This window comes from Poecile atricapillus, chromosome Z (genome assembly GCF_030490865.1).
Source record: "Poecile atricapillus isolate bPoeAtr1 chromosome Z, bPoeAtr1.hap1, whole genome shotgun sequence".
In the NCBI taxonomy this organism is placed as follows: Eukaryota; Metazoa; Chordata; class Aves; order Passeriformes; family Paridae; genus Poecile; species Poecile atricapillus.
In genome coordinates, this window is record NC_081289.1 from 14,340,282 (window position 1) to 14,367,329 (window position 27,048).

A 27,048-nucleotide genomic window follows, 5' to 3' on the forward strand; every position below is an offset into this window, starting at 1 on the left:
AGATGGGCAGCCAGCAAGCCCCTGTGGAAGTGGAATGGCCAGAAAGTTCTATGTCCAAAGCAGGGCAGGAGGTGGTCACTCTCTAGGGACAAACTATCAGAGCTGATGGGCTGGGAGAGATGCACAGCAAAGAGAATCCCTGCTTGCTACAGTAGAACAGGTGCGTGACTTCTGCTCTGGTGCAGAAACCACAGCAGGGTCCCAAAGTGCTCTATTTGGAGGAAAAGGTGCCTTGGCAGGGGTGGGATTAGTGGGATGCTGCAGGGGAGATTTGGAGATCATGGAATACTGTCAGCAGGTTTGGGCTGGACAGGACCAAGGGTGACAAACACACTCCATCTATATTCTTGCCTCATTCCCTGCCCTTAATTATACAGAGAGAGTCAAATAGCTCTTATTTTATATACCCCACTACCCTATGACTCCTGAGGGGGAGGCAGTTTGTCTCTCACTAGAACGCTGGAAGCATGGGGAAAATGAATTTAAATGCAGTGTTTTGGAGTCATGTTCTCTGATGGTGCAAACTAGCACAGCCTCAATGAATTCAATTAGCAGTCCTGACCCTGGAGTCATAAATATTGGTGAGTCTCTCGCTCTGAGCGCTGTGGCAGCATGTGCAAGATTTTAAAAGAGCAATTTTCCACTCCCCCCTCCCCACTCTGTTTTTCATAGAATTCCAAAAAGTGCTAAATAAAAGCTGTCAGTCTTTGGGTCAAAGTTCTGGAACCAAATATCAGCTGTTCTGACTGCCAATCTGCATCATAGAGCAACCCTCACTGGATGCACTTGACTGTCTCATTGAAAGGACTTCTTTCACATTAAAAATCCCCTCGAGTTTGATTAACAAATGACAAATAAGCTGCTCCAAGTCCTTATGGGAATAGGATAGATCAGTGTGGGGGCATGCAAGGACTTTCATTTCTTCTTAGAGGAAATCCTGCCACCTCTTATGCATGGAGAATTGCAAGAGAAGGGTTCATATCCACAAAAGAAATGTTTCCTGTGCATATGAGGTGTCAACAACAGACAGGATTCCCGCTCAGCATACACACATCCTCTACAAATGCATGGAAGACCCAGAAGGTCTTGGTGTCCAGTGTTTTGGGGGGTTTATTATTTTGGGGGAGGGACAGACTTAATTTTAGTTTGTAAGTGCAGCAGGTCTCTTCCCAGACACTGACAGAAATCCATGAGGAGTGGATGTCATTTACTGTCATTTCTTACAAGAAATTGAGGGCCAGCACAATCAGGGTCAGATACTGCAGTAATAACAGCTTTCACAGTAACAACCAGTCATTCATTTCTAGATCCTCATGCCTAGCTCACCAGAGCAGCTTCAGCTAAATCCGATTTATTACAGAAAAAAATCTAAGTCAACTTAGCCAAGGGGCAGAAATCCCAGATTGGTGAAAGGGTTGAAAGGAAAGAAAACATTTATTTCTATGCCATCTTCCCCTCAAGTGTACACATAGGAAAAAAAGAAAGGAAAGATGAGAAATTTGTCTTCAGCCTTTACTTGAGAGTTTCCTTACCTGAATTTAATAGTTCATCACAACAACAAATATCAACATGAATGATGGCACAGCAGCAGCTGTAGCTTAAATATCCAAGTCTTTTTTTCAGAGAAAGGTTTCTGGGGACATTTATCCTTCCTTTTCCCAGTTCTCTGTCTTTGCAGCAGCAGAAAATGCAGCATATTCCCCTGTCCTGTGTGATTTTTAGTCTGGACATTGGGAGTTATTTCTTTGCCAAAAGAGTGGTGAGACACTGGACCAGGCTTCCTGAAGGGGTGATCAATGCCCCAGGTCCATCGCTGTTGGAGAAGCATTTGAGCAATGTCCTTAACCCTTGGTCAGCCCTGAAGTGCTCTGGCTGTTGGACTGGATGATTACTGGGTCCCTTCCAATTGAAATATTTTGTTCTATCCTATTCTACTCTATTCTGTTCTGTTCCATTTAATTCTATTCTTGCATTCATTGTCTTTGTGAATAGGAAAAAAAGAGGGAATGAGAGTCCTAAAGGACATGGCTGTTCCCTGAGGTTTTGGGCAGCAGATTTCAAGTGAGGTGGATGCCAGAGCAGTCCCCATATGCCAAGATATTAAGGAACTGCAGATCAGGAGTGAAAGGCATTGACAGCATTGCAGAGGCTGCTGACCCAGCACCTTCCTGCCTTGAACCTGGCTCAAACCAAATGCATAACCTGCTCATGAGTTCTAAATCTGGTGTTTAGTTTTGAAAGCCAGAAGTAACTTTCCTTTCTCCCCACCTTCTCCTGCATCCAAGCCTTTTGCCCCAGTGACTTTGCTGAGTGGGCTGGGAGCAGGATGCTCAGTCTCTGCTTCCCACCCTGCTCCTGGATGGGAACATGAAGGGTGCCACTGTGGTGGGAGTGCTGTCACTTCCTGTGCAGGCTTGACCTTCCAGAAAAGACGGAAGATGTGTTTTTTATGTGTTCAATAGCTGTACCCCATCTGAGGGTGTGTGCTGAGCAGAGCGCTGGTAGTAGCAGAACTTCCATCAGCTTGAAGAGCATTGTCCCTTAGTTATATTCATAAGCTAAGATATTGAAATGAGAGGGCGAAATGAAGCTTAGCATTTTTTCCAGTGTCCATATATTTTACTGCATGGACTCCAGCAGATCATCAGGAGGGGGATTCTGCCCCTTTGCCCTGCTCTGCTGAGCCCCCCTGCAGAGCTGCCTCCAGCCCTGGGCCCAGCACAGGAAGGACAGGGAGCTGCTGCAGCCAGGCCAGAGCAGGGACACCAAGGGCATCAGAGGGATGGAGCAGCTCTGCTGGGAGGAAAGGCTGAGGGAACAATTGGGATTGTTCAGCCTGGGGAAGAGAAGGCTTTGGGGTGACCTCATTGTGGCCTTGCAGTGCCTGAAGGGAACCCACAGGAAAGATGGAGAGAGACTCTTGACAAGGGCCTGGAGAGACAGGACAAGGGGAAATGGCTTCAGACTGACAGACAGCAGGGTTAGATTGAATATTGGGAAGAAATTGTTCCCTGTGAGGGTGGTGAGGCCCTGGCACAGGTTTCCCAGAGCAGCTGTGTTTGCCCCATCCCTGGAAGCGTTCCAGGCCAAGTTGGATGGGGCTCTGAGCAACCTGGACTAGGGGAAGGTGTCCCTGCCCATGGCAGAGGGGTGGAACTGGATGGTCTTTAAGGTCCCCTCCACACCTCAGCTGTCCCTGTGGGCAGGGAGGACTCAGAGTAGGGATCAGGAGGCTCAGCAATGGCACCAGAGGAACGGGCAGGGACTGATCCCAGGAAGTTCCACCTGGACATGAGGCAGAACTTCTGTCCTGGGCAGTGACTGAGCCCTGAACAGATTGTCCAGAGAGGGTGGGGAGTCTCCTCATTGAAGGTATTCCAGAACCACCTGTGTGGCACACCTGTGCTGTGTGCTCTGGGACGGCCCTGCTGGAGCAGGGAGCTGGGACCAGATGAGCCACTGTGATCCCTTCCAACCTGACCCATTCTGGGATGCTGGGATTCTGTGAGTGCAGGTGTTTTCATTATCTGTGTTAAAATCCTAATTTATAAGCCACTCATAAACTCAGTGTTAAATTATTGGTGTGTTGTACAGAGACTAAGGAATAAGGGGAAGTCTCCAGAGCACAAATGCTTAAGCTTGCAGTCTCTAGTGAGACAGGAGGAACACCTTGCCTCCCTAAGAAGGTATAGCAGAATCAGAGAAAGTGATATTGTATATATTTCTGTGGTGGTTTGAGCTTGTCTAAAGGATATTGGTGTGAATATCCATCTTGCATGAGAAGGTAAGGACTTTCCAGAAGGGCTAAAGCAAGCTGCTTATTGGAGAGTTGGTGCTGAAAATAAAATTTGGGTGGTGGATCTCATCCCTGACCCTGGTTGCTGGGTTATTATCACCTCCCTTTTTTCTGACAGTTCCCCATGTTTTTTGAGGGAGGAGAACAATTGGCAGTGAAAGCACAATGAGGTGTTCTGGTTGCCAGAAGGTTCATTTTTGCTTTTTATTAATTACAGGAGTTGAGTGATTGCTTCAAGTGCAACAGTATGGCCCTGGTGTCTTGTGAAACAAATGGGAGAAAGGTCTGACCTGAGCTTCAGCTGGTGTCCCCTGACATCAGATTAACCACACCTGCTCAGGCCAGCTGAGGGAGCCTGTCTCCTGTGTGCAAAGCCAAGCTGTTTGCCTAAAGGGCAGCCTCAGCCATCCTGGAGGACTTGTTTTAGGATGAGATGTGTGCTTCTGTACTTCCCATGTTGGTTTTTTTTTAATGTTTGCGTCAGCTTACTGATGTAGCCTTGAGAAAGAGAGGAGGGAAGCCTTCCCTGATGTCTCCAGAGGTGTGTGTGTGTATCGTTTAACAACCTCAGAAAGGGAATCCTGGCTTCCCATGGTAAGAGTTTCCTGGAAGGAGAAGCTGATCATCTTCCCAGGGTCACCGAGTCCTCTTCTGCTTTGTTAAGATGAGTGTGCCAGGGACACTGAGGTTCAGATGTTCTCTGTTTCAGAGAGTTACAGCCCCAATTCTACAGCTGGGGAGAGGCAGCATAATTCTGTTTTACTGCCTTCTCCTGCTTGAAGCCTCAGCCTGGAGGATTTGTTTATCAGCTCCTTCCACATGCCACCACAAAAATTCAGTGTGTTACAATGCTAGTGAGAATGACGTTTAATTTTAGCAGACACCTCCTTTCTGTGTGTGGGAAGATGGGTTTTGCTGGGCGCTGAAGCGCACAATAAGGCTGTTATCGAACATTCCCATGCTGGTGTGAATTAGAAGCAGCACACTTTTCAAAATCAGTAAATCTGTGCCTGGTTTAAACCAGTCTGCTTTCAAAGTCTTCACCAGGGGCATTTTGTACATGCTGTCCCAAGAGACAAAGTGAGGACTGAGGGTCGTATTTTCTCTGGAGCCACACCAGTTTATATCTGCTGAGCCCCTGACTTGGAATGCTTATTCCACCAAGTGTGTCAGATTTGCTGCCCTATTCTGCAGTAAATGCCTAAAGACTCATGCGTTGCCTGAAGCAATGCATAAAAACAGGGCTGGATACACCAGTGACCAAGCAAAAAAAGGATCTGTTTCAGGGGAAAGAAGGACTTTTTGGATCACCTCTGTGGGGAGGCAGAGGAAGGGGAAGGAAGGGAAGAACAGCGCATGAAGGAGCTGTACAAGAGCGAGTGCAGAGGAGGATGAGTCACCTTCAGGCTTTGGCTTGGGTGGCAAGGGAAGCACTTCCACCTCCAAAACGCCTCCTCCCCTTGGTTTTTTGCTGCCTTGCAGTGCTCAGGCTCTGCAGTGATTCCCAGTTCTGGGCTCAGAGAAGGACAGTGGCAGTGCCCCAGCATGGGAAAGGCAGGGCAGGAAAGCACAGCACCTCCTGTGGGGATGTCACAGCGCTGTGCCATCAGTGGCTGTCAGAGGACTGGCCACGGGGCTCTGGGTAAATCTGACTCCCTCACGTTTTATGTAGTCACTTAGCACTCACAGCACTGGCAGAGGCAGCACCAGCAAATCAAAGCATCTCCAGTTCTTTACACTCGACTTTGCTTGCTTGATGTCCCACACAGAGAAGTTACCTCACAGAGTCCTCAGCCAAGAGCTTCACAGCTGCTTATTTCCAGCACTGCTATCGAAACCCAGCACTGGGGGCAGCAAAAGGGATATTTCCCCTAAATTGAACGATGACACTCAGGCATAAAGTCTCAGTTAATTGTCTGGGCTCTTCTGGACTCTTTATTTTGTCAGTACAAAACCAAGGCACTGCTAACTGGTGATTCATGGTAGAGCTGACAGGCACAGTGACTCACCTCCCAATAACACTGGTTTGTCTCCAGGGTCTGTGGGTTTGCTGGAGACATCTAACTTTCAGGTGGGTAAACTTAGGTGAGATGAATCTTATCCCAGGAAGCAGTTTCTGCTGCCATATCTTGCCTTCCTCTGCAAACATCTCCTGAGAGGTGTGTGGTGAAGAAATGTGCTCTTCAGGATGCAGCAGCAGCTCTGAAATGAATATTGTGAAATGTCAGTGGCTCTGCCCATGGACCTATGGCCAGCTTGTAAGAAAGTAAATATTAGACCTGGACTGGGGGCATGTCAGGAGTAGAAAACCACCAGTCTGAATGCTCAGCTTGCTTTTACCCACAGAAATTCTCTTGCAGACAGATCAATCAGGGGTTACTCTGAAATCCACAGAACAGTTTTCTCTATATGTGCAGAAAATTTGCTGATCAGAGCAAAGCAGAGTGATTAGGTGACCAAATCAACATGAAAGATAACCAAAACAACCCCCTCCCCCAACATGATGTAAACAGCCCTATTGTTTTGGAAATATCCCTCTCTTATGACTACTTTAGAATAAAAAAGTATTTCTCTAATAGCATTAAGCCTTCATGCACAGGTGAGGTACTTTTTCCAGACCATCAACACCAGTGAAGATGTCAGATGTGCTATAATATCAAAACAAATGCACAAACATGCTAGATGTGAATATTTATTCCTAAATTTCTATTTATTTCTAACTTGAAACCAGCTGGCTGAGTGTCATTAAATTCAGTAAATCCCAGTCTAAGCAATGTTACACAAGAGATCAGTTCATGGGTTTTAAAGAGAGCTGAGGAAAGTTGCTCATGTTCATAAATATGAAATTATTTGCTTATTAAGTGTTGTCTCTTATTAAAATGCTGAAAAGTTACTTATTTTAACTTGTTCTGCCATTGGCAGAAAGTTGTCTTCAGAAGCTGAAATTAGATATGTAAAAACTTCTTTACAATTGTGGTGCAGATTTGTACTTGTGGTACTCTCATGCCACTGACATAATGTGGATTTTTCCAAATGTGCAGCACATTACAGGCCTCTAGTGGTAGAAAAAAAAAAAAAATCAGCTTAGGATCCATCCTAACTGTAACAGGTCCTGATGTTACTCAACTCCAGTCTTAATAAATTACATAATGCTTTCTGTTTATAGATTTGGCCTTGTAGTTTGCTCACATGAGGGAAATGGATATTCAGCAGAGGTCAGGGATGTCAGTGACAATTCTCTGTTAATCATAAAAAAAAAAAAAAAAAGAAAAAGAGAAAGCACACGGTGCATAGCCCTAGTCTTGCTCAATTAATTAATTAATTGCAGTAGCCAAAAGAGGTAGAATGCTGTGAGTCTGGAAGGTTACGACCATGCCATACCACACCTGCTTAGGCTCCAGCCTTACCACCCCTTTTCCTGCCAGGGGTGTGTGGGCACAGGACTCTGCCAGTCCATCTCAAAGCCAGGTTGCTGTCACCTCCCTGAGAGATTTAGCTGAGAGATGTTCAGGAGCATCCTTCTTTCAGCCCTTGCAAAAGGAGCATATCCTCCTGCCAGGGCTGATCTCACAGCATTTAACATTTGATTTACTCAGCACAAATTTATTTATTTTGCACAAAGTACAAGGCAGTAACTAAGCAATTTCCACGGGGTTGTTTGGTGATTTGGTTTCAGTTTTCTAGTTTGTTTTGTTTTGTTTTTTTAATTCAATTACGGTTTTTCATTAAGATTACTAATAATACTCTAAAACTCTTCATTTCGGAGATAAATATGATGTCAACTTATACTTCTCAAAAATCTTAGCATTTTGCTACATTTTTAAGGGAGTTAACACTGTGGAGAAGAGTACTGTATAAAAAAAAAAAGGGAGAAGTGCCAGAAGTGACTGAAGGTTTTTTCCCCCCTAAGTGTTTTTTCTTGGAAAACGGAGTTTGGTCACTGCATTTCGGTAGAGGAACAGGCAAATTTGAAAGGCTTCAGAAGAGGTTAAATGAAATGCTGTATATATGAGGACTAAAGAGCTGTGGAGGAAAGCCTAAGGTCCTCAAAATCTCTGTGTGACCATGGAAGAAGTGATGTCAGAAGAGAGAAGAATTCTGTTGAGGGTGGCATTCAAATCAGAACATCATATTTAGAGGTAAATGCATTCCTTTAAGATACATCATCTTGGGCTTAAGCATCATTAAGCCTTCTCTTGGATTTATGGAAGGGACCTGGTCTAGTGGAAGGTGTCCCTGACCATCGCAGTGGTGTTGGAACAGGGTGATTTTTAAGCTCCCTTCCAACCCAAACCATTCTATGATTTACATTTGCCTGTCCTGTCCAGGGGATGTGTGAGTTGGACCATTTTGGTACAAATAATGCCAACATTTCTTAAACATTCCCTCTCATGACCTGCAGTGAAAAAAAAAATCTTTCATTCAGCAAAATAGTCTAGTTGCAGGGCATCCTGAGTGACACTTCACAGTAGTTCTGCAGCTTCCTCAGGAGAGGAAGAGGAGGGGCAGGCCCTGGTCTCTGCTCTGTGTGATCAGGGACAGGACATAGGGAGCATCTGGAGCTGTCAGAGGAGGATTAGTGTGAATATCAGGAAAATGTTCTTCCCCCAGAGGGTGCTGGGGCACTGAACAGGCTCCCCAGGGAATGGTCACAGCCCCAAGGCTGCCTGAGCTCCAGGAGTGTTTGAACAACGCTCCCAGGCACAGGGTGGGATTGTTGGGGTGTTTGTGCAGAGCCAGGAGCTGGACCCAATGATCCTAGAATCCAAGAGAGTCTGATTCCATTGCTAAATCAACTTTTTAAACAGATTTCTTGCAGCTGTTAAATGTTCCCAAGTATAGAAGACACTGTGATGCCTGAGACATGGCTAAAGACTCATGGCTACATAGCAAAGAACCAAAATCAGGTAATGAAATAACTGGCATAAGTGCCTAGTCCACAGCTGAGCCCTGGCATCTATGGCTGATTTCCAGGTAGCTCAGAGAGAATGAATATTTGCCTGGGATCTACAGGATATCTCTGGTAATCTGTTTAACTAAGGTGTAAGGGCCCCAACAGAAGTGATTTCCTGATAGTACTGAGGGGTGGGTTATTCTGTTAATTTAAGGCTGAAGCTGGTCTGTCCTCTTTATGAGAAATCCCTGCCATTCATGGGGTGGAAACCTTGCTGCACTGCTCCCACAGTGCTGAGGGAGTGTCATCAGCTCCCCAGGACACCACTGGGAGCTCTCAGATGGGACATGAGGCCCTTCTCTCATAACCTGTTACTGGTGGCAGCTGGTTTTTGGCTGACACATTGCTCCTGGGGAAGGGGCTGGGCAGGTGAGACCGTGAAATCCTGAAGTGAATACTTTTGTAAGCAGATGGTGATCTGTTGGTGAATTGTGTGGAGGAATTCTGGCCCTGCACAAACCAGCCCAGTGACTGCCTGTGCTGGCACTCAGCAGAGTCCTAAATGCATGCCTTTGGAGATGCTTTTGCAAGGGGCAGCAGGAAGCCTCTAAATCTCTTTTGTTAAATCTTCTTCCTTACCTACTTAGAACAGAGATGGAGCTATCAGCCTGGGGCTGAGTAAATTATCCTAATTTCAGTGCACAATCTCTGTAGTCTTAAGGAAGTCCATGAGCCATGTAGACATTTTTTTTTTTGCAAAAGGAGGCCCCTTTTTCTTCTGCCTGCTTTCTTTATATCATTAGTTTGGGCCTTGCTACCTACAGAGTAATTGTATCATATTTTAATTGTCTGAATCTCCTCCTGACAGAAAGTCATTAAAAGGCTTCCTTCATCCTCTGTAAGACAAACTGTACACCCTCCAATTTTTAACAAACAGATGAGACAGGGATGTGTGACCTGCATACTCAGAACCAGGCTTTCTTTGCAAGGTCAGTGCCTGCCCTGTACTCCATCGTGTCTCCTGTGGCAGAGATCAGTGTTTTCCTCTCAGAAGGGTGGTTTCTTGGCTTCCAGCTAGAATACTCTATCATTGTTTTTCCCACACTGGAGTGTAGAAGACTGTGCCTCAAAGAACTGCAGAGCAACAAGGACAAATCCACAAACCAAAGGAGAGTGTACAATCCCAAATGGATCAGTTCCAAATGTCTCAGAGTGATCAAGATAAAAAGGAAGGACAAAGTCTATTGAAGTACAGTGAGCTAGCCCACATCATCCCTCAGGGTTTGGTCTGTAGAGTGGAATTATGACAAGACCTGTGCCTGTAGGCCAGGTTAATTTTCCCTAGTACCTAATACAGTTGTGGGGAAATACAAAACAGCAGGAGAGGGAATTCATACATGTTAGTCTGGCTCATTTACTGCCACTTTTACCAGGACTGTACTTGCCAGTAGCAGCAAAGATATTAACAGTTCTTGCCATGAACAGATTGCCTTTCTGTAAGGATCCCTAAGAATAAAACTGTAGCTAAACCTTGTAATGCCTCAGGGAGTTGCAAAGGACTCATATCACTTTTATGATGCAGCTCTGCAGCTGTTTGACTGTGTATGGCCCTTCTATTATTGACTGATTCACCACAGGCCCAAGGAATCTGAACTGGAGGAGTCCCAGCCACATTGTTTTTCTGCAATAAGTGGAGGGGGAATGACAGTTTTTCTCCAGTGATTCACCCATGCTGTTTTCAGAGAATCCCAAAACTATTTGGATTGAAAGGGACCGTAAAGACCATCCAGTTTCAACCCCCTGCCTTGGGCAGGGACATCTTCCACTAGACCAGGTTGCTGCAAGGCCTGAGCAAAACCTGGCCTTGAGGATTTGAACAGAGTGTTCATCGTTTTGAGAGCAATACATAAAATCCAGCCAAAGTCCTGCCCAGCAGAGATGTTACCAGTTTTTTTCTGCTTGGAGGAGTTTGTTGCCTCAGTAAGGACTTCATGTCACTGTCTTTTGAGTGCTGCTTTAACTCAAGGCAAAAATCTTCTATTTCACACATAGATAGAGATTCAGAATGGACCATGACAAAACAGAATCTTTTTTGCTATTGTAAATATAAGGCAATTTCAGGAAGGTGTCTGCTGTTCTCCACACAGTAATTGCTTTAGAGGACAGAGATCAGGACACTCTGTGCTGCCTATTGGCTTCAGAATCCACCATTGGAAGCTGGAAAGTCAAACTGCTCATTTTCTGGCTCCTATAAATATCTGCTCTATTTGGCTTCCAGATCACTGGGAGCAGATGTACCAGATCATTAGAGGAGGAAAGAGGATTTTGTATCCTCAATTTTTATTGCTGCCATAAATACTTTGGTAGTCACTGCACAGGGAATCAGACTCTGCAGAGCCTGCAATCTGTATGTTAGACTCGATCCAGTGCTTTGCAGGCATGGGCAAGAGAACAGCAGGAACAGGCAAAATGGGAATAAAATGTGAAGTGGAAAAGTCAGGGATACATCACTTTCTGATTGACCACCACATGTCAGAAATTTGCAGGCATAATTAGGGTGAAAGGTTTGATGATGAAAAGGAGCCATACTAATTTCAGTGGGGAGGTTTCTCCAGGTGTAGGGCAGGAACAGAAGGGGATGAAAGCATGGTATCATCACAGAGGGATCCAGGTAAGTTTAATTTGGTGGACACACCTTTGCAGAGAGAGGATGATATGGGCATCTGCCAGGCAAACAAAAAAAAAAAAACCAAACAAAAGAACCCAACAACAATAAAAATAAAAAAAAAAAAAGTTGTCTTAGACTTTCAGAATCCCCATGAGGCTGACAGATGTTGGTGTGGGTATTCAAAGCATTTGATTTTAAAAACAGAATACACATTATTTTCTTTTAACAGCAACATTTCAATTACAAGAGCACCCTCTTTCCGATAGTGTGAACTCCAGAGATTTGCAGGTGGCCTGCACAATATTTGGGCACCATTTAACGTCTCTCTTCAGCTTCTGAAGTAGCATCTGGTATGATTGGCATGTTTGATCAAATGAGTGCACATATCAGGAGGAATATCAGAAACTAGAGGGAAAAGAAAAAAGAGGAAAAATAATCCCTTCCCTAATGGCAGTGGATGTTCAGTGGCAAGTTCTATTATGTGCTCTCCCTTCAATAGGAACGGCTGGTCAGAATTAATTTCCCAGCTCAGTGCTGTTGGGGAGTTTGTGTGGGAGTGAAATGGAAGAGGAAAGTTCTCAGAAACACAGAAACATTCAAGTATTACCAAGAGATAGGTATATGGAGATTCCGTATTCTCTTGATTTCAGATGGGAAGAGACAGCAGTCATCAGCACCGTACTTGCATTACGTGGGTACTGCACTAATTATAGCAGGAATTAAATCTGTGCTCTACCCATGACTCCAGCATATAGGAAATGCCATGAGGTCTGGGTTTGGAGACCCACAGGCTTCTATTGGAGCCGTTGGACAATCAAGTTTGTTCCATGTTCTTTGTAGAGCTGTAGGATTAGACCAACATTCCTTGGGTGTCTAAATGAAGGCTCATCACCTTCTCTTTCTTTTGGCTTATCACTCCTTTTATGACAAGATCTTGGCATAAAAACCTTGTTGCTACCACGCTAAGGTTTGGTTTTTGGTTTGTTGTTGGGTTTTGTTTTGGTTTGTTAATTTATTTTTTTTTTTTTTGTAAGAGGTTGTTATTACCCAATTGATCAATACATAATTTTAAGCTCATTTCTGGGAGGTTTTTGGATGATGCTTGGGATCAGCATTAATTTCCGTCTCCTGGCCAGTCACAGTGCTACTTTGAAATAACACTGATTCAACACAGGCTAAAAAGACAGCAGATTTTTGGATGAAAGTCAAAGGTTTCTGAGTTCTCTAGGCCTGGGAATTACTTGGGATTGCAGTTTTGGAGATAGAGCTGTTTCGGACTCCCACAACCAAGACTGATGCTTGATCACAAAAGCACATCACAAGACAAGGTTCTTATCTCAAAGAACCGGTCAAGTAAGCAGGCAAGGCTGACAAAAGGTGGGTCTAGAAGCAAAAAGGATTCAACTAAGATACCTTTACATAGGTAGATGTCCAGTGCCACTGGAGGTGCCTTAAGACAGCTCTGATATCCACATGGATGTCAGAGTCTCACAGATATGGCACAGAACTTGCAGGAATCCTTTGCCTACCAGAACAGTGGGAGCTCAGGTGAGATACCTTGGGGCACCCTGAATGTCAGCATATTCCTTCTATGTGGATAGCTGGATCAGCCCTTACAATTCCCTTATGCCTCCCAAAAGTTCATTAGGGTAGACACCTAAATTTAGGGCTTTTGTTAGATGATTCACACTTGAAATTACTGGTCCATGGTCACAAAGACAGCAGCCCCGGAGCCAGAAGTATCCTCCTTTGCACCCAGATGGGTGGAACATGGCAGATTTGGCTCTCCACTCACTGCAGGTCACCATCACCACACTCCTGTAGGAGAGACAAGGTTAATTTCTCCTTTACAGTTTTGGAAACTGAGGCACAGAGAAGCCGAATGGCTTTTCTGAGACCCCCTTGGATTAATTAAACTGAAAAATTTATGCTGGTAAAATCAAAATATTGGGGTTTAAGACTGCAATTTGCATGAGAGTTGATACAATCTCCCAGTCCTATGCACAGAGACAGGCTGCTCAGTCCCTCTGCCCTTCCTGTAATCTCTTCTAAACCTTTCAAGATCTGTGCAATTGGTTGCATGGTGTATAAGCGAGGCAATCAAGAAACAGAATCCCTGCTCCAGAAGCATCTTCAACTGCTTCACTGTGCCTCTTAAGGGCTTCTTTTTGCTCTAAATAGGTGTGAGTTTGGATTTTTTCATGCACAAGAGCTTTGTGGACTAGACCTAAATGTGCTGAAAAGTTTGGTGAGTGTTTTAGTGATGGCTGATTGTCACCTGAAACCACTGTATTTCCCCAGAAACATATATAAGCCAGTAATTGCATATTCGCAAAACTAACTCAGCCATTCAGTTGTTATTCTGGAAATTCCATTGCTGTAAAAACATCTATTATTGTATTCTGCATTGTTGAGAGAGTACTCATGAAACCAGCTGTCATTTATTTCTGTTGCAAGCAATTGAGAGGTGAGGTGGTTGTTAAAAAGTGAATTAGGGGAGATGACATGAACCTCCCTTGGCAATATATTCACAAAGATACTATTTCAGGAGTTTTGAGCTTGCTCTGGAGCACACTCTTGCCATGGAGCAAGGTAGTGCTTCATCTGCTGAAAGTGTTGACAATACGCTCCTTGAACTGTTCCTGACTCATAAATGGGTTATCCCATAAGCAGCTTGTCTAGCAAGAGTTCATCTATGAGATGAGCTGAGTAAGAGATTTGTGGGTTTGTCATCTTCCTTCCTGTTCTGTGGCATCCTCAGCTCTGATATTTACCTCTCATTGAAGCCAGTTCCATACATAAGTTACCAGTAATTTTTATTATCTGCATGTAAAACACTACTGTCTGAATATCTGTATCCATCAAATACTTGAGCAGTTTGATCCACTTGAATTGCATAGGAAGTGGATTTGATGCTATTCAGGACTTCCAAGGGCCAGGTGTGTGTAAGTTTGAGAAGATATGTGGCCACCTCAAATCATTAAGTGTGTGCTGGTAGCTAAGGTTGTGATGGCTAGATATTCTCTGACACAGCTTGAAATTCCTGCTGCTATTATTTGGTGTTTTGTTGATTTGAGCAGGTTGGTCATATCACTTGAAGGTGTATTCTGCTGCAGAAGGGATCAGAGAATCACAGAATGGTTTGGGTTGGAAGGGACCTTAAAGATAATCTTGTTCTTCTCCTTGGGAAAGAGAAGGCTTTGGGGTGATGTCATTGTGGCCTTGCAGTGCCTGAAGGGAACCCACAGGAAAGATGGAGAGAAACTCTTGACAAGGGCCTGGAGTGACAGGACAGGGGGAAATGACTTCACACTGACAGTGAAAAGTTTAGATTGAATATTAGGAAGGAATTGTTCCCTGTGAGGGTGCTGAGGCCCTGGCACTGGTTTCCCAGAGCAGCTGTGTCTGCCCTATCCCTTTCAGTGCTCCAGGTCAGCTTGGATGGGGCTCTGAGCAACCTGGACTAGTGGAAGGTGCCCCTGTCCATGGCAGGGGTTGGAATTGGCTGATTTTTAAGGTCCCTTCCAACCCAAACCATTCTGTGATTCTGTACTCTGCCAAGTCTCTGCGGAGGGGTTCAGAGCAGCACCATGACATAGCCCGTGTATCCAGATGAGAGTGGACCCCTGCTCCTTGCCTATCTCAAGCATTAAAACAGGTCTACCTTGGTAATTTGTGCTTCTCATACAGCTCTGGTTGGAAGCAACAGAAATTGTAGGACCAAAGAGCAAAAACTGCATGGTCTAGAAGCCCTTAGGATTGTTTTGCTGCTGGTATTTACTATTGATAATGATTTTGTGGCAACCACCTCTAAACTATGCTGGAGATAGCCAGATTTTTCATTAGTTAAAATATTTTTTAATCTCTGATGGAGTTGTCAGAGCTCTCACATGCTCTGCATAACTGAGTTCCTTATTACTGTGCCTGTCATTCATGTCTCTGCAATGCCCTTTTTTCTTGCCAAGTCACTGAATGAAAGACCCAATTCACTTTGGCATTCAGAGCTCCCCTAATACTATTTCAGTGAAGGAGCAATATTGGGGGTTATTTTTCCACTGAGTTCTTGCTGAAAGTTAAAGCCCTGAGGCTTTTATGTGCAGTCCCTGCAGACCTGCCCTCACAGTTGTACTGACATTCATCAAAGGACACCCATTCCTGGAGTGTAAAAGCACCAAGCTACTGATGACATCTCTCCATCTGCCAGCCATGCTGGTGAGCATCTGCAACAGCACCACTGGGAATACTTCAGGAACAGGGAAGGTTTAAAAAAAATTAAATATGTTTCATGGTATTAAAAAAAAAAAAATCCAGTTTATGTGAACAATGAAATAGTTTGCCCCAAATGAAATTTGTGGGAATTCACTGAAGGTGAATTATTTTTCACCAGGATAAAAAATAATGGATGGAAAAGTTTTGTGTCTGTAATTCTGAGTCATATGCATCAATATAAATAGCTGAACAAACATTACTTAAATTACCAGATAGATATAATAAAATACAGTCCCATCTACATGTGACAGATAGAAAGGACTCGTCTGATTTATCAGTTCCATTGATTCACACAGATAAATCACTGAACCTTTTTAAGGACTGGGGCACCAAAAATATAGAAATGAAACCTGCTGGTTCATGAGCAATTAGAAAACTTCAAGAAAAGATCTTAATAGGAAGCTCTGCAAAAAAAAAAAAAAAAAGAACCACAAAAAAAAAAAAAAGAAAACAAACCCAAAAAGCCCACAAAAAATGTGTATAAAGCTGACTATGATTGCAAAGTTCACTATAATTGTAAAGTTCACTACAGTTGTCTCCCTGACCTTGAGTCAGCAAAAAACCCCAATGTGAGACCAAAAGTCGGTTAAACCCTCTTCTAAACTGGATTGCCCTTCTAATCCCCTGACCCCCAAAATTCCAAACCTTCATCCTAAATCACCTTACCCAAAAATATTTATTTAAATTCTTTCATGTTTTCCATAAATCATAGAAATGCAGTAGCTGTCCATCAGCATCAGCACGTGATGTGTTTCAGTGAAAAGCTCCCAGCACATGATATGCCTAATTCCTAAGCTGCTTTGAAAAGCTAATCTTTGGTGCTTTGCCCTTCAGAAAGGTTTGTCATAGATCTGGTGACAGACACAATGCAATGGTATGAGAAATGGTGCTACCCTCTGTTTTATTTGGGGTCTGTTAATAATCTGTGCCCACTGCATCCACACACCAGGTGACCCAGGGTGACCAAGCTGAACCCCATCACTTGGCTTTGGGCTGTTTCTTGGAGGTCCCTGGTCCTAGGGGTCCAGGGTCCTGGTTCTGCATTGGTACCCCCACATAGGACTGAATCACTGCAGCTCTCTGCAGTTTCCCTTGATGCAGTTGCTGGGATCACTTGGTAACCCTGTCACACCCCTCCAAATATTTTCCTGTCTCATTAAACAGGCTAGATGTGACTCCCCTGGGGACACAGGCTGGATATGAGGGGTTCACTCCAGTTGAGTTTTCCCTGCCTTCTGTGAGTGAGTGAGTGAGTGAGTGAGTGAGTGAGTGAGTGAGTGAGTGAGTGAGTGAGGAGTGAGTGAATGAGTGAGGAGTGTGTGAGTGAGCGAGGGAGGAGTGAGTGAGGAGTGAGTGTGAGTGAGTGAGGAGGGAGTGAGTGAGTGAGGAGTGAGTGAGGAGTGAGTGTGAGTGAGTGAGGAGGGAGTGAGTGAGTGAGGAGTGAGTGAGGAGTGAGTGTGAGTGAGTGAGGAGTGAGTGAGTGAGTGAGTGAGCGAGGGAGGAGTGAGTGAGGAGTGTAGGAGTGAGTGAGGAGTGAGTGAGTGAGTGAGTGAGTGAGTGAGTGAGTGAGTGAGTGAGTGAGGAGGGAGTGAGTGAGTGAGTGAGGAGGGAGTGAGTGAGGAGGGAGTGAGTGAGTGAGTGAGTGAGTGAGTGAGTGAGTGAGGAGGGAGTGAGTGAGTGAGTGAGGAGTGAGTGAGGAGTGAGTGAGTGAGTGAGTGAGTGAGTGAGTGAGTGAGTGAGTGAGTGAGTGAGTGAGTGAGTGAGTGCGTTCCCACAGTTCTCTGCCCCCTCATTTGGTGGTCTGGACCTATTCTGAGCACACAAATGGCTTGCTGGCAGCCCCTTGTGCTGGTCTGAAGGAGTGCTCCAAACAGACTGCTTTCCAGCCCTGATCCCTCGTTTTTTACTATCGGCAAAGCTGTCGTGGAGCGTCCTGAAGAAACCTGCAGAAGAAATGCTGGCCCGGTTCTCACTTAGCCGGGCTCCCGAGCGTGGCACTAAAGGTCAATGCTTCACTCCTGTGGAATCCCAGTCCTCTTCTGCATTCGTTTCCCTCTTCTTTCCAGTCCCCTAATGTGATAGACCGTGTGGAGAGAGGCAAGAGAGGGCGGGGGAGGAGTGTGTGATGTAACCTCTGACTCCGGTGAAGTTGCGCTACAGCCCCGCGGTGCCTGCCGCTCACGGTGGGGTTTTGGGGGCCGCCGCTGGGAGACTGAAGAGGAGGCATGAAGATCCACCAGGGCTGTGGGAGACCTAGCCTGTGACTCATCTCCCTTGTGGAGAGGAAAGCTGAGCGCAGGCTGCAGGTCCTTGTCTTGCCGGCTCTACCTGCGCCGCGACCGGCGGGTAGACTGACTGGGGACACCTCTGGAGAACGGGATGCTCGGAGGCAGCTGCGCTGCTGCGGTGAGTCTGCTCCTCCTTCCTGGCTTTTCCCGACGGTTTGGGGGGGCAAGGAAGGGAAGCGGAGTGAGCTGGAATGCGTGTGGATTTTTTTGGGGCATATAACCATGTGGAATCCCTGCTGGATTGACTCTGAGCCAGTTGATAATCACCGACTAATCTGGGTGCTGGCAGAGTCCACACGGATTACAAGGGCATGTGGCTCTGTGTCAGGATGGGTGTGACACCTCCCAGGGGTCTCGGGTTTTGTGTCAGAGGGTCACCCCAGAAAAAGGGTCGACTGCAAAGATCAGCCGCAGGAGAGAAATTTGGGGATGTCTGTCACTGACGCGATGTGGGGCGTGGATTTCACAGCCTGTGAGGAGGAGTCAAAGGAGAAAATGTGTTTTTCACAATGCCAGCAGGAGATTAAACTGGGAGGAAGCTGGTCCTGTATATCTGCTAATGGATCAGGTAGCACTAGCTGTTGAAACTAACTGCAGATAAGTGTTTTCTAGGAGAACTTACAAGTGCCATTGAAAACATCTCCCTGCTAAAGGAAAGAAGTGAAGGGGAAGACCATCATAATATGTATGAGTATTCTACTTTATGTACTATATTCTACTTTATCTACTATATTCCAGAATCTATACAAGATAAAGGTAATGTATAAACTGGGGCCTCAGAAAGCCAAATAACACCTCTGGAGCTGTGCTGAATGAATCCCTAGCTGCCTTCCAGCACTGGGAATATCCAATAATACCTGCAGAAGGATGCAGTTATGACACCTGGTGTATGTCCTCACGTTAATGTTATGCCCACACTGATTTAGGAAAAAAATGCCACGTGATTGATTTCCCAATGGTACTGGCAGTTCCCTCCTGGCTCTGGCAGATCACATGCAGCTGCTCAGAGCATTTTTTATTGTTTTTGGAAGTGAAACCTCCATCAAATATCAAAATCTGGAAATTGAATAAGTTATTTAAATTTATAAATAAATAAAACCTGGAAGTTAAATAGCTAATCATTGCAAGGGGTGTGTGTGTGTGGGGGGGGGATGTTCTCTTTCTTCTTTTTTTAGAGGGAACTTTAATCCTGATCTAAAAGTTAAATTTTTAGAAAGCGAGCTATTGCATTTTCATTAGCTGTAGTCCTGAGCCTTGTGTAAGGAGCCTCCTTACTCTAGACTCAGTTGAGTTAATTTCTTTCCAGAACTTGGGATGGCTTCAACTTGGCAGAAAATTCAGGAATTCTACAACTGGATTCTTGAAAGTGGAGGTAGGTAGAGATGCTGTCTAAAGTGGGAATTTCTGCATAGATAGAGGGATCATGAAAACCAAACCTAGAAGGAATGCAATCATTATACTTGCCCACATTTTCTTCAGTAGGTAGATTTCCACTTTTCCTTCTCCATGATCACAAGCTTCCCTTAAGTCTTGAAACATATCTCATTGACCCTCCAGTTGGATAACAGTGAGGAATGAAGGGATGGGGGATTTCCCAGTGGGTTCTGACATGAGAAGCAATAAATGCTTGGGATTGCCTGTTAAGTCTGGAGTATGGAAATTATTTTTTTAAATGCATATTGATGTGTCATGGGAAAGCTTAGTTGACCAAAGAGTTAATACTTTGGGGTTTAAATTCTTTGTGATGCCAGTAAAACCTGTTATCAAATGAAATATTGACAGTAACCACTCCTCAGTGCTTGAAATCTGACACCTTGCCATGAAGAGACATCAGATCTTCAGTAGTTAGAGGTTCAGTTTAGTCCCAAAGGGCTCTTTTGTATCTCTGGATGTAAAGAAAAGCCACAAAATGCCATGAAGATAGACCAGCAGGCCTGCATGATGGCTTTGGCAGGAGGAGGACATATAATGCTCAGATTGACAGGAGCGGGTATAATGCTCAGATTGTAAATGTTTCAGGACTTGAATTTTGCAAGAGTGAAAATTGAGGTTCAGGACTTCTGACAAACTGTTAAATTCAGAAATGGAATATCAAAGAGCTCATGACACAGCCCTCATAAAGAACTGGGAGGTTTAGAAGGGATGGGGATTAACAGAGTTGTCCAGACTGGTATGGCATTTTAAAAAAAATGAGGGAGTTTGGCAGAGTAGTGATCACACTGGGAACAGGAAAGCATGAATAGCACCTGAGGACATTTTTGCTGATATAACATATCCTGGGTGATAGCAGGATTAGGAGGAGGCGGCATGACAGAAAATCTGTTGAGCTTCCCTTTGCTGTAGGACCAAAGAGCTGTTTCAGCAGGGATAAGTGTTTTGGCACTTCCCAGTGAATTCATGCTTCTGAAGAGAGTCCACTCTATGGGCAGGTATAAAAATGAAGGAGTGGAGAATTTCAGATGTCCTAAGGATTTTAAGGAAGTATTACCAGTGATTGAAACACTTCTATTATTTAGCTGTAAAGATTTACGCTCCTGAGGAGCCACTGTTGCTTTGGCGGCTCCTGTGCCACCCTGCTCAGTGTCTGGGATTGCTCCTTTTGCCCAGAGAGGGCTCCAGCTCATTCCAGGAAAGATTTGCCTTCCAGTACTGCAGTCCATACCCAAAAATTGGGCTAAAACCTTTGTGCTAAAGCCTTTTGGCAAAGTCAGAGCAGAAGGACTGGGGTGCATCTCTGTAAAGACACAGGGACACCATTTTCTTTCTCCAGCAAGCACACTGAAGGGAGTAATCAAATACAATTAAATATATGGTGCCAGCTGTGGCTGTTTTGCTTCGCAGATGCAAGGACAGACCCATGGCCACTGGTCTACTCCCCACTTCCTGTCACCCTGATCTTCACCTCCTACCTCTTCATGGTGGCACTGGGGCCGTCCTACATGCGGCAGCAGCAGCGTCTGGAGCTGTGGGCTTCGCTGCTCACCTACAACCTGGCCATGGTGGCATTATCCAGCTACATGTTCTACGAGGTGAGGAGGCAGGATTGGCTCCTGGGTAAGCACATGGGAAGGGTTTGAATTCCAGAGCCTCCAGATTCCAGGGTTTGAACAGCCTTTGATGAAGGGAGTGGGAGCTGGCTTGGACATGTCCATGTTTTACCACAAGAGGAGCAGTGTTGTCCTGCTGTACTTGATTTCCTCAATTTCTCAGTCCTCCGGTCATTCATGAAATTAACACAGGACTTCCTTCATCCTGAATGAATGATTTGCAAGTTGGGATCTCCACATTAGGCACAGAGTGTGTGGAGGATGTGGAATGGCCTCATTTCACCTTGAGTTTGGCTGGTGATGGATCCATCTCTGAGGATGAGAACCACTGGTCTGGTGGAAGGTGTTCCTGCCCAAGGCAGGGGGTTGGGACTAGATGATCTTTAAGGACTCTTCCAACACCTTAACATTCTATGATTTTCCACAGATGGCAGTTCTCTCCAGGAGTCCCAAGCATTCTATGTATTCCTGCTGCTGAGAGTGTAGTGAACATTTTTTTCTGCTTGTTCTTTCCACAAGCCTGTCCCACCTAGTTTATGTAGACCACTGAAAATATTCACGGGAGCAAGGCCAAAATAGGTTTCAAAAACACTCTGATGCAAACAAATACGCCCTTTTACTTTGTATCACAAGCATTACATTAATACAAATTGCCTTTTTTTTCTTTTTTTTTTCTTTTTTTTTTTAACAAATTCTGCTCCATCTGAGGACAGGTGTGAAAATTGCTTTTCTGTGCTTGGTTGTTCAGTTATACTAATTACTTGGTCCAATTTTTGGCTTTCAAATGAACAGGCAAATTCAACCAAAACAGAACAGAACAGCCTGGGATCTTTGAGGAGGAGAACAGTGTCTTCTCAGAGAGCCTCAGAAGCCTAGAATTCACTATTACTGCTGAAATAGTTGTGAGCCTTCCTGCCATTACACAAAGAGTTACAAATCTTCCCGGGCCAAATTTGCTTTTTAAGATTCCAAACAGAATGTGAAGTACTTTATTTAAGGTTTTTACTATTTGTTCATGGATTTTCTGCCAGTAACTGTAAGACTGAAACCCTACTACTTTAGCATTAAAATGTCCTTCTTTTTTAGATCAGATTGATTTTTATTTGCTTTTGATTTGTTTCAGTTTCTGGTTACTTCAGTCTTGGCCAACTACAGCTACCTGTGCCAGCCGGTGGATTACAGCCGGAGTGAGCTGGGAATGAGGGTACAGTTCTGGAGAAAGCTTGCCTTAGGCCCTTCCCTCCCATAGCTATGCAGATTCTTTTGCTCATAAATAGCAATTTGCATGGCTAAGAAGGCTTTGACCCCAGCTTGTTGTTGCCTGTGAATCTATTCCACTAAATTGTCTGCTTCAACAGTTCTTGCACTTTGCTTTAGCTCTCTAAAATTAATCATCTCAGTCAACCCAGCCATCTAAGTTTGCTCTTTGATCACTGCAAAGAGGGTGATCTTACCAGCTGAAGTATCAATATTGCAAATTACCTTTGAAATAGATGTGATTCTTCACATGGATTGTAAGGATTCTGGGTGATCGCTTCCAACAAGAAAACTGATTTTTATATCCTCTGCCTGGTGTGACAAAAATCTTACTCAACACTTCTTTTAGTAGAGGGGCTTAGCTAAAACTATTTTTTGGTCATCCCAAGGGGTTGTGTCCCGCTAGCATCAGCTTTCCAAAAATGCTGCATGAGTTTTTTCTCTTTGAATTTGGAGTTACAGTACCTTGCTTTGAACAGATGTAAGCCTCATATTATCTTTTCAGTTTTTCAGTTTTGCCATCTAGACAAAACAAAACAAAACAAAACAAAAAAATAAAATAACAAAACAAATAACCGAAAAGAACCTCTTAATTTTACCCCTTGCTGCAGACCCCGGGTGGGCGGGGATACAGCATGGTTGAAAATGTGTCGATTTTGGGTAAAGCTCTAACCGCTGTGCCTTGTGCTGCCCAGCAGATGGCAAGAGTGTGTTGGTGGTTCTTCTTCTCCAAAATCATCGAGCTGCTGGATACGGTAAGGAGGGCTCGGCTCCTCAGCGGAACCGGGGCTGGAAACAGATACTTCCTTGTCAGAAAGGAGCAGCGTGCCAGAGCTTATGTCCTGGGTTGATCCCGTGTTGGTTCGCTGCCTGTCTTCATCCCTTGGCTGCACACACTCCCTCCTCAGCATCCTAACTGAGGCTGGGCACAGTGCTATGGGAGAAGCTTTAACCCTGGCTGCTGCCAGGTGGGCCACCAAAATTTTACCTGCTGGTGCCACACAGGTTCTGCTATTGCCTGGCTGGCTGATTAACAGTGGGGCAAAAAAGGAGCTGCAAGTGGACAAGTTCTGGCGTCTCTGCTGCCATGGATTATCCCAGAGCTGTGCGCTAAAGGTTTATGTCCTGGGGGAATTGAAAGTCCACCTCTTTATGGCTTGTCTTCAGGTCTCCTTCTGCAATGTAAATGAACTAAGTGGCCTCTGCTTGGCCACCAGAAGAAAGCTGTGTCCTAGCCTGAAACTTCACAGCTCCTTGGGGTGTAAGTTTGCAACCCACCTAATGTGAATAAACATGTGGCTTCTTCCTAGGCCTATCGCCAGGGGTTTGGCCAATTCTCTGTTTGCATCAGCAACAAAACCAGCTTTTTGCCTGTCCTGAGTGCCTGAAAAGTAGATTCACTTTTTGTTGTGTGTGTATGTATGTACATGGTGAAATGTAACCTGACATGTATTCATCTGGCAAAACCATTCTCTTTACTAATGCAAATTCCAGGAGGGTTTGGCCATTCAACACAGTGGGTTTTTTTTGTGGATTATTGTCTGGTAGCAGTAAATATACAACTTGTGTCCTGAAAAGGAGCAAACACAAGCAGCTGTGAATTGTATGGAAGCTCAGTCAGAGTCTGAGATCCTCTTTGGACTTTGGGCCCTGAATCCAGACATAAATATATCTGGGGCTTTGTGGAAGAAATTCTATCTTCCAGTTCCCCCTATAAGTTCTATTGTGTTTTACCAATTTTTTTCAACAGCAGAGGAAATGGGTGTGGGAGATTCAGATTCATCATTAGCTATTTGTATAACTTTTTACTGTGAAATTTTTGTCTAAACACATCAACTCAAAGTTTTCCTTTGCCTGGCTTATTTCAGGTTTTCTTGATTCTGCGCAAGAAACAGGTGACTTTTCTGCACGTGTACCATCATGGCTCTATGCTCTTCAACTGGTGGTCAGGGGTCAAATACGTGCCTGGAGGACAAGGTATGCTTGTAAGAGACAACCTGGTGTTTCTCATGTTTTTTTTGGGCTCTGGAGGTAGTATTAACAGTGCAGATGGGCTGAGTGGCAGGTAGGAAGTTCACCTGCTTCCAAAGGTGAGAAAAGCATGTGCATTTTAGATGATCCCATCTGCTCAGCTCTTGGGGCTATTTAGGCTGCCATGTTCACTGCCTCACCCAGAATGAGAGTGTGCCATCAGAGTGGGTCCAAACAGACAAAAATAACATCCTACAGGTCTGTGTATATCTCCTCCCAGAGCAGTGCTCCCTCACTCCCCAACCAGAGGCCCTGGGGCAGCAGCCCAGGTTTTGGCTCTGCTTCCTGTTCTGGCTGTGCCCATTTTTGGGCCATATCCAGAATGCTGCCCCGTTTTCTCAACAGAAAAAGAAGCATCTGGGCACTAAGCCACTCTCAGTAGGCCCTATACAAAATGCTAGGGAATTCTTTTTTGGGAAGTCATTTTGGCTACATGGACTTGACACCAGAATGGCTTAGGTCAGACAGTCATGTCCCTCCTCTGCCTTTGAAGCTCTCCTCTGTCTCTGAACACTTGGTATAGGATGGGTATATTGTGGATGCCACAACCCTGGCAGTGTTCAGTGCCAGATTGGATGGGGCTTTGGGCAATTCTAGTGGGAGATGTGCTCTGGGGGCTGGAGCTAATGGCCTCTAAGGTCCCTTCCAACCCAACTCATCCGATGATTCTGGATGCTGAAGGAAGGGAGAAGCTGGTGTGCTTCCATGGCAGAGCCTGGGTGGAATGTTCATGCACAGGGTGGATGTGATCTATTTCGGAAGCATCATCATAGCGGCTGTGAGCCCCTCATAGGGCTAGCCTGGAATGAGTCATGTCCCTCATTCACCCTCACTTCTTCCCTCCTCAGCCTTCTTTATTGGGATGCTGAACTCCTTTGTCCACATCTTCATGTATGGCTACTACGCCCTGGCCAGCCTGGGACCGCAGATGCGCAGGCACCTGTGGTGGAAGCGTTACCTGACCGTCCTGCAGCTGGTAATTAGCTCCAGGTGTTCTTCCCTGCCCTCCCACGGGTGTGATGGCCCCTGCTGTCTGTCACCTCACTGCCTCAATCTCTGTTTGCTGCCCATGGAGAGCAGCATGTCCCCAGGTGCCCTCAGGTGCCACTCTGAGACCTGAAGCCATGGGTGACCTGCTCCAAATGCTGCTTTCACAGGACTGTTCGAGGCCTTCAGTGACCATATCAAATGAATTATCCACAGCTTCATAATGGGAAGGGAAGAGAAAAATTAGCAATTGGATTCCTCCTTTTTATGTTGTATAAGGAGCACTAAAAACAGAGCTTGATATGAAGAGGTGGGGGCAGTGATTCAGGGAAACTTTGCGTTCTCAATAGGGCAGCAGATTGGGGAGCCTTGATTCAGTTCCTTCAGAAAGGAAGAGAGTCTCTAAGTGCAGGCAAACAGGCGAGTTCAAAAGAAATATGTGAATTTTTCTCTAGAAAATCCCTTTGGATTTTCTTTCTCTCATCTCTGATGAAGTTACAAATTTGGAAAACCCTGTGTTTTTCGAAGAAACAGCATCGATGCAGTGATCCAGACAAGGACAGTGGTTCTAGGAGAGGCTTTTTTCACTCAGAAAGAGGCTTTGCAAACCAAAAGTATGCAGTTAGAAGGGAAGAGAAAGAGGATATGTGTAAAATAGTGGTGTAGTGGAGGCTGATCTGGAATTCTAACTTAGCCTGCATGGCAAAGCAGAACAAGAAAGCGTTGCATGAAATAAAAAGGTATTTGTAATGCAAATTATAGCACAGGAAAAAAAAATTAATAGCTTTTTGGTAGGTAGAACTCATTGCTTCAGGCTATTGAGACAGGTGACTTAGTAAAATACAAAAAAAAAAAAAATGTTTAAATGAATAAAGGTAGTATCTGGAGTTCCTCTCTGCAAGCTAAAATACAAATGAAAATAATTATGGGTATAATAACCTGATTACCACTGGGGAAGAGGAATCTCCCACCTTCAGTTTCCATATTCCAACATCTCAGTTACTGCACTGTGGCAGAGAAATGGGCCAAGGGCAGGAGAGGCTGGATTGGTTAAACCTTCAGGTTTGATGGGCATCTTTCCTGGTAAGAAAACATTGCTGGGCTTGAGAGGCAGGTTCCCAGGGATGTCAGGAGAGGCAAAGCAGGTGATCCTCTGGGTTGAGGACACTGCTAGGATGTTGTGATAGCTGTGATGGTCTCAATGGCCAGCTGAGGTGTATCTCGTGTAGGTTCCCTAATCTGGCTGCTTCTTTTTTCCACCTCTTCCAGTGCCAGCTGGTGGCCATTGCTGCTCATTCTTCCTACAACCTCTTCACAGAGTGCCCGTTCCCTGATGGCTTCAACACTGCAGTCTTCCTCTACATCCTCAGCCTCCTAGCTCTCTTCCTACACTTCTACTATTGGACCTACGTTAGGCGAAAGCGGGAAAAGCTGACTTAACGGAAATCAAAGAGGACAGACAGCACAGACCGATGAACGTGCATATTCTCTGCTGCTTGTGATGTGGTCTCAGGAAGAAAATGTATCTTGTGAGTGTGCGTGAGCCTCATGTCTTGCCTTCAAATATCCCAGTTTAGGGAGAAGAAAGGAATGATGTAAACTCAGGGATTAAAGCACACTTAATTAGGATGAGGCCAAGCTAAAACAAGTAGTCACCAGCATAGCAGGTTTTGGGACATTTGCCAGATAAGGTCTTTTTCCCTTTCATCTTTAGCTCAGTGTCCCAGGTCTAGCAGCCAGCTACAACTCCCTCCCTCAGTTTTTTAGGCTGTAGAGGGTTTCTTTGCATCCACAAAACCATCTCAGCTTGG

At 44.9% G+C, this 27,048-nt stretch overlaps 1 protein-coding gene across 1 annotated transcript; it reads left to right on the forward strand.

Annotated features, from left to right (window-relative positions):
* Positions 1-18,528: 18,528 nt before the first annotated feature.
* On the forward strand, positions 18,529-26,677 carry LOC131573379 (elongation of very long chain fatty acids protein 4-like). The gene is made up of 8 exons (XM_058827292.1): positions 18,529-18,600; positions 19,222-19,287; positions 20,757-20,944; positions 22,086-22,166; positions 22,915-22,974; positions 24,088-24,196; positions 25,099-25,226; positions 26,507-26,677. The coding sequence occupies exons 2-8, from the start codon at positions 19,230-19,232 to the stop codon at positions 26,675-26,677; spliced, it is 795 nt and encodes a 264-aa protein (XP_058683275.1). The 5' UTR covers positions 18,529-18,600; positions 19,222-19,229.
* The last annotated feature ends 371 nt before the right edge of the window (positions 26,678-27,048 follow it).

Excerpts from the sequence above, each read along its gene's own strand:
- LOC131573379 (XM_058827292.1), top strand. The coding sequence starts at position 19,230 with ATGGCTTCAACTTGGCAGAAAATTCAGGAATTCTACAACTGGATTCTT. Across the intron at positions 19,288-20,756 it reads CTGGATTCTTGAAAGTGGAG|ATGCAAGGACAGACCCATGG; the intron begins GTAGGTAGAGAT and ends TTTGCTTCGCAG. Across the intron at positions 24,197-25,098 it reads ATACGTGCCTGGAGGACAAG|CCTTCTTTATTGGGATGCTG; the intron begins GTATGCTTGTAA and ends TTCCCTCCTCAG.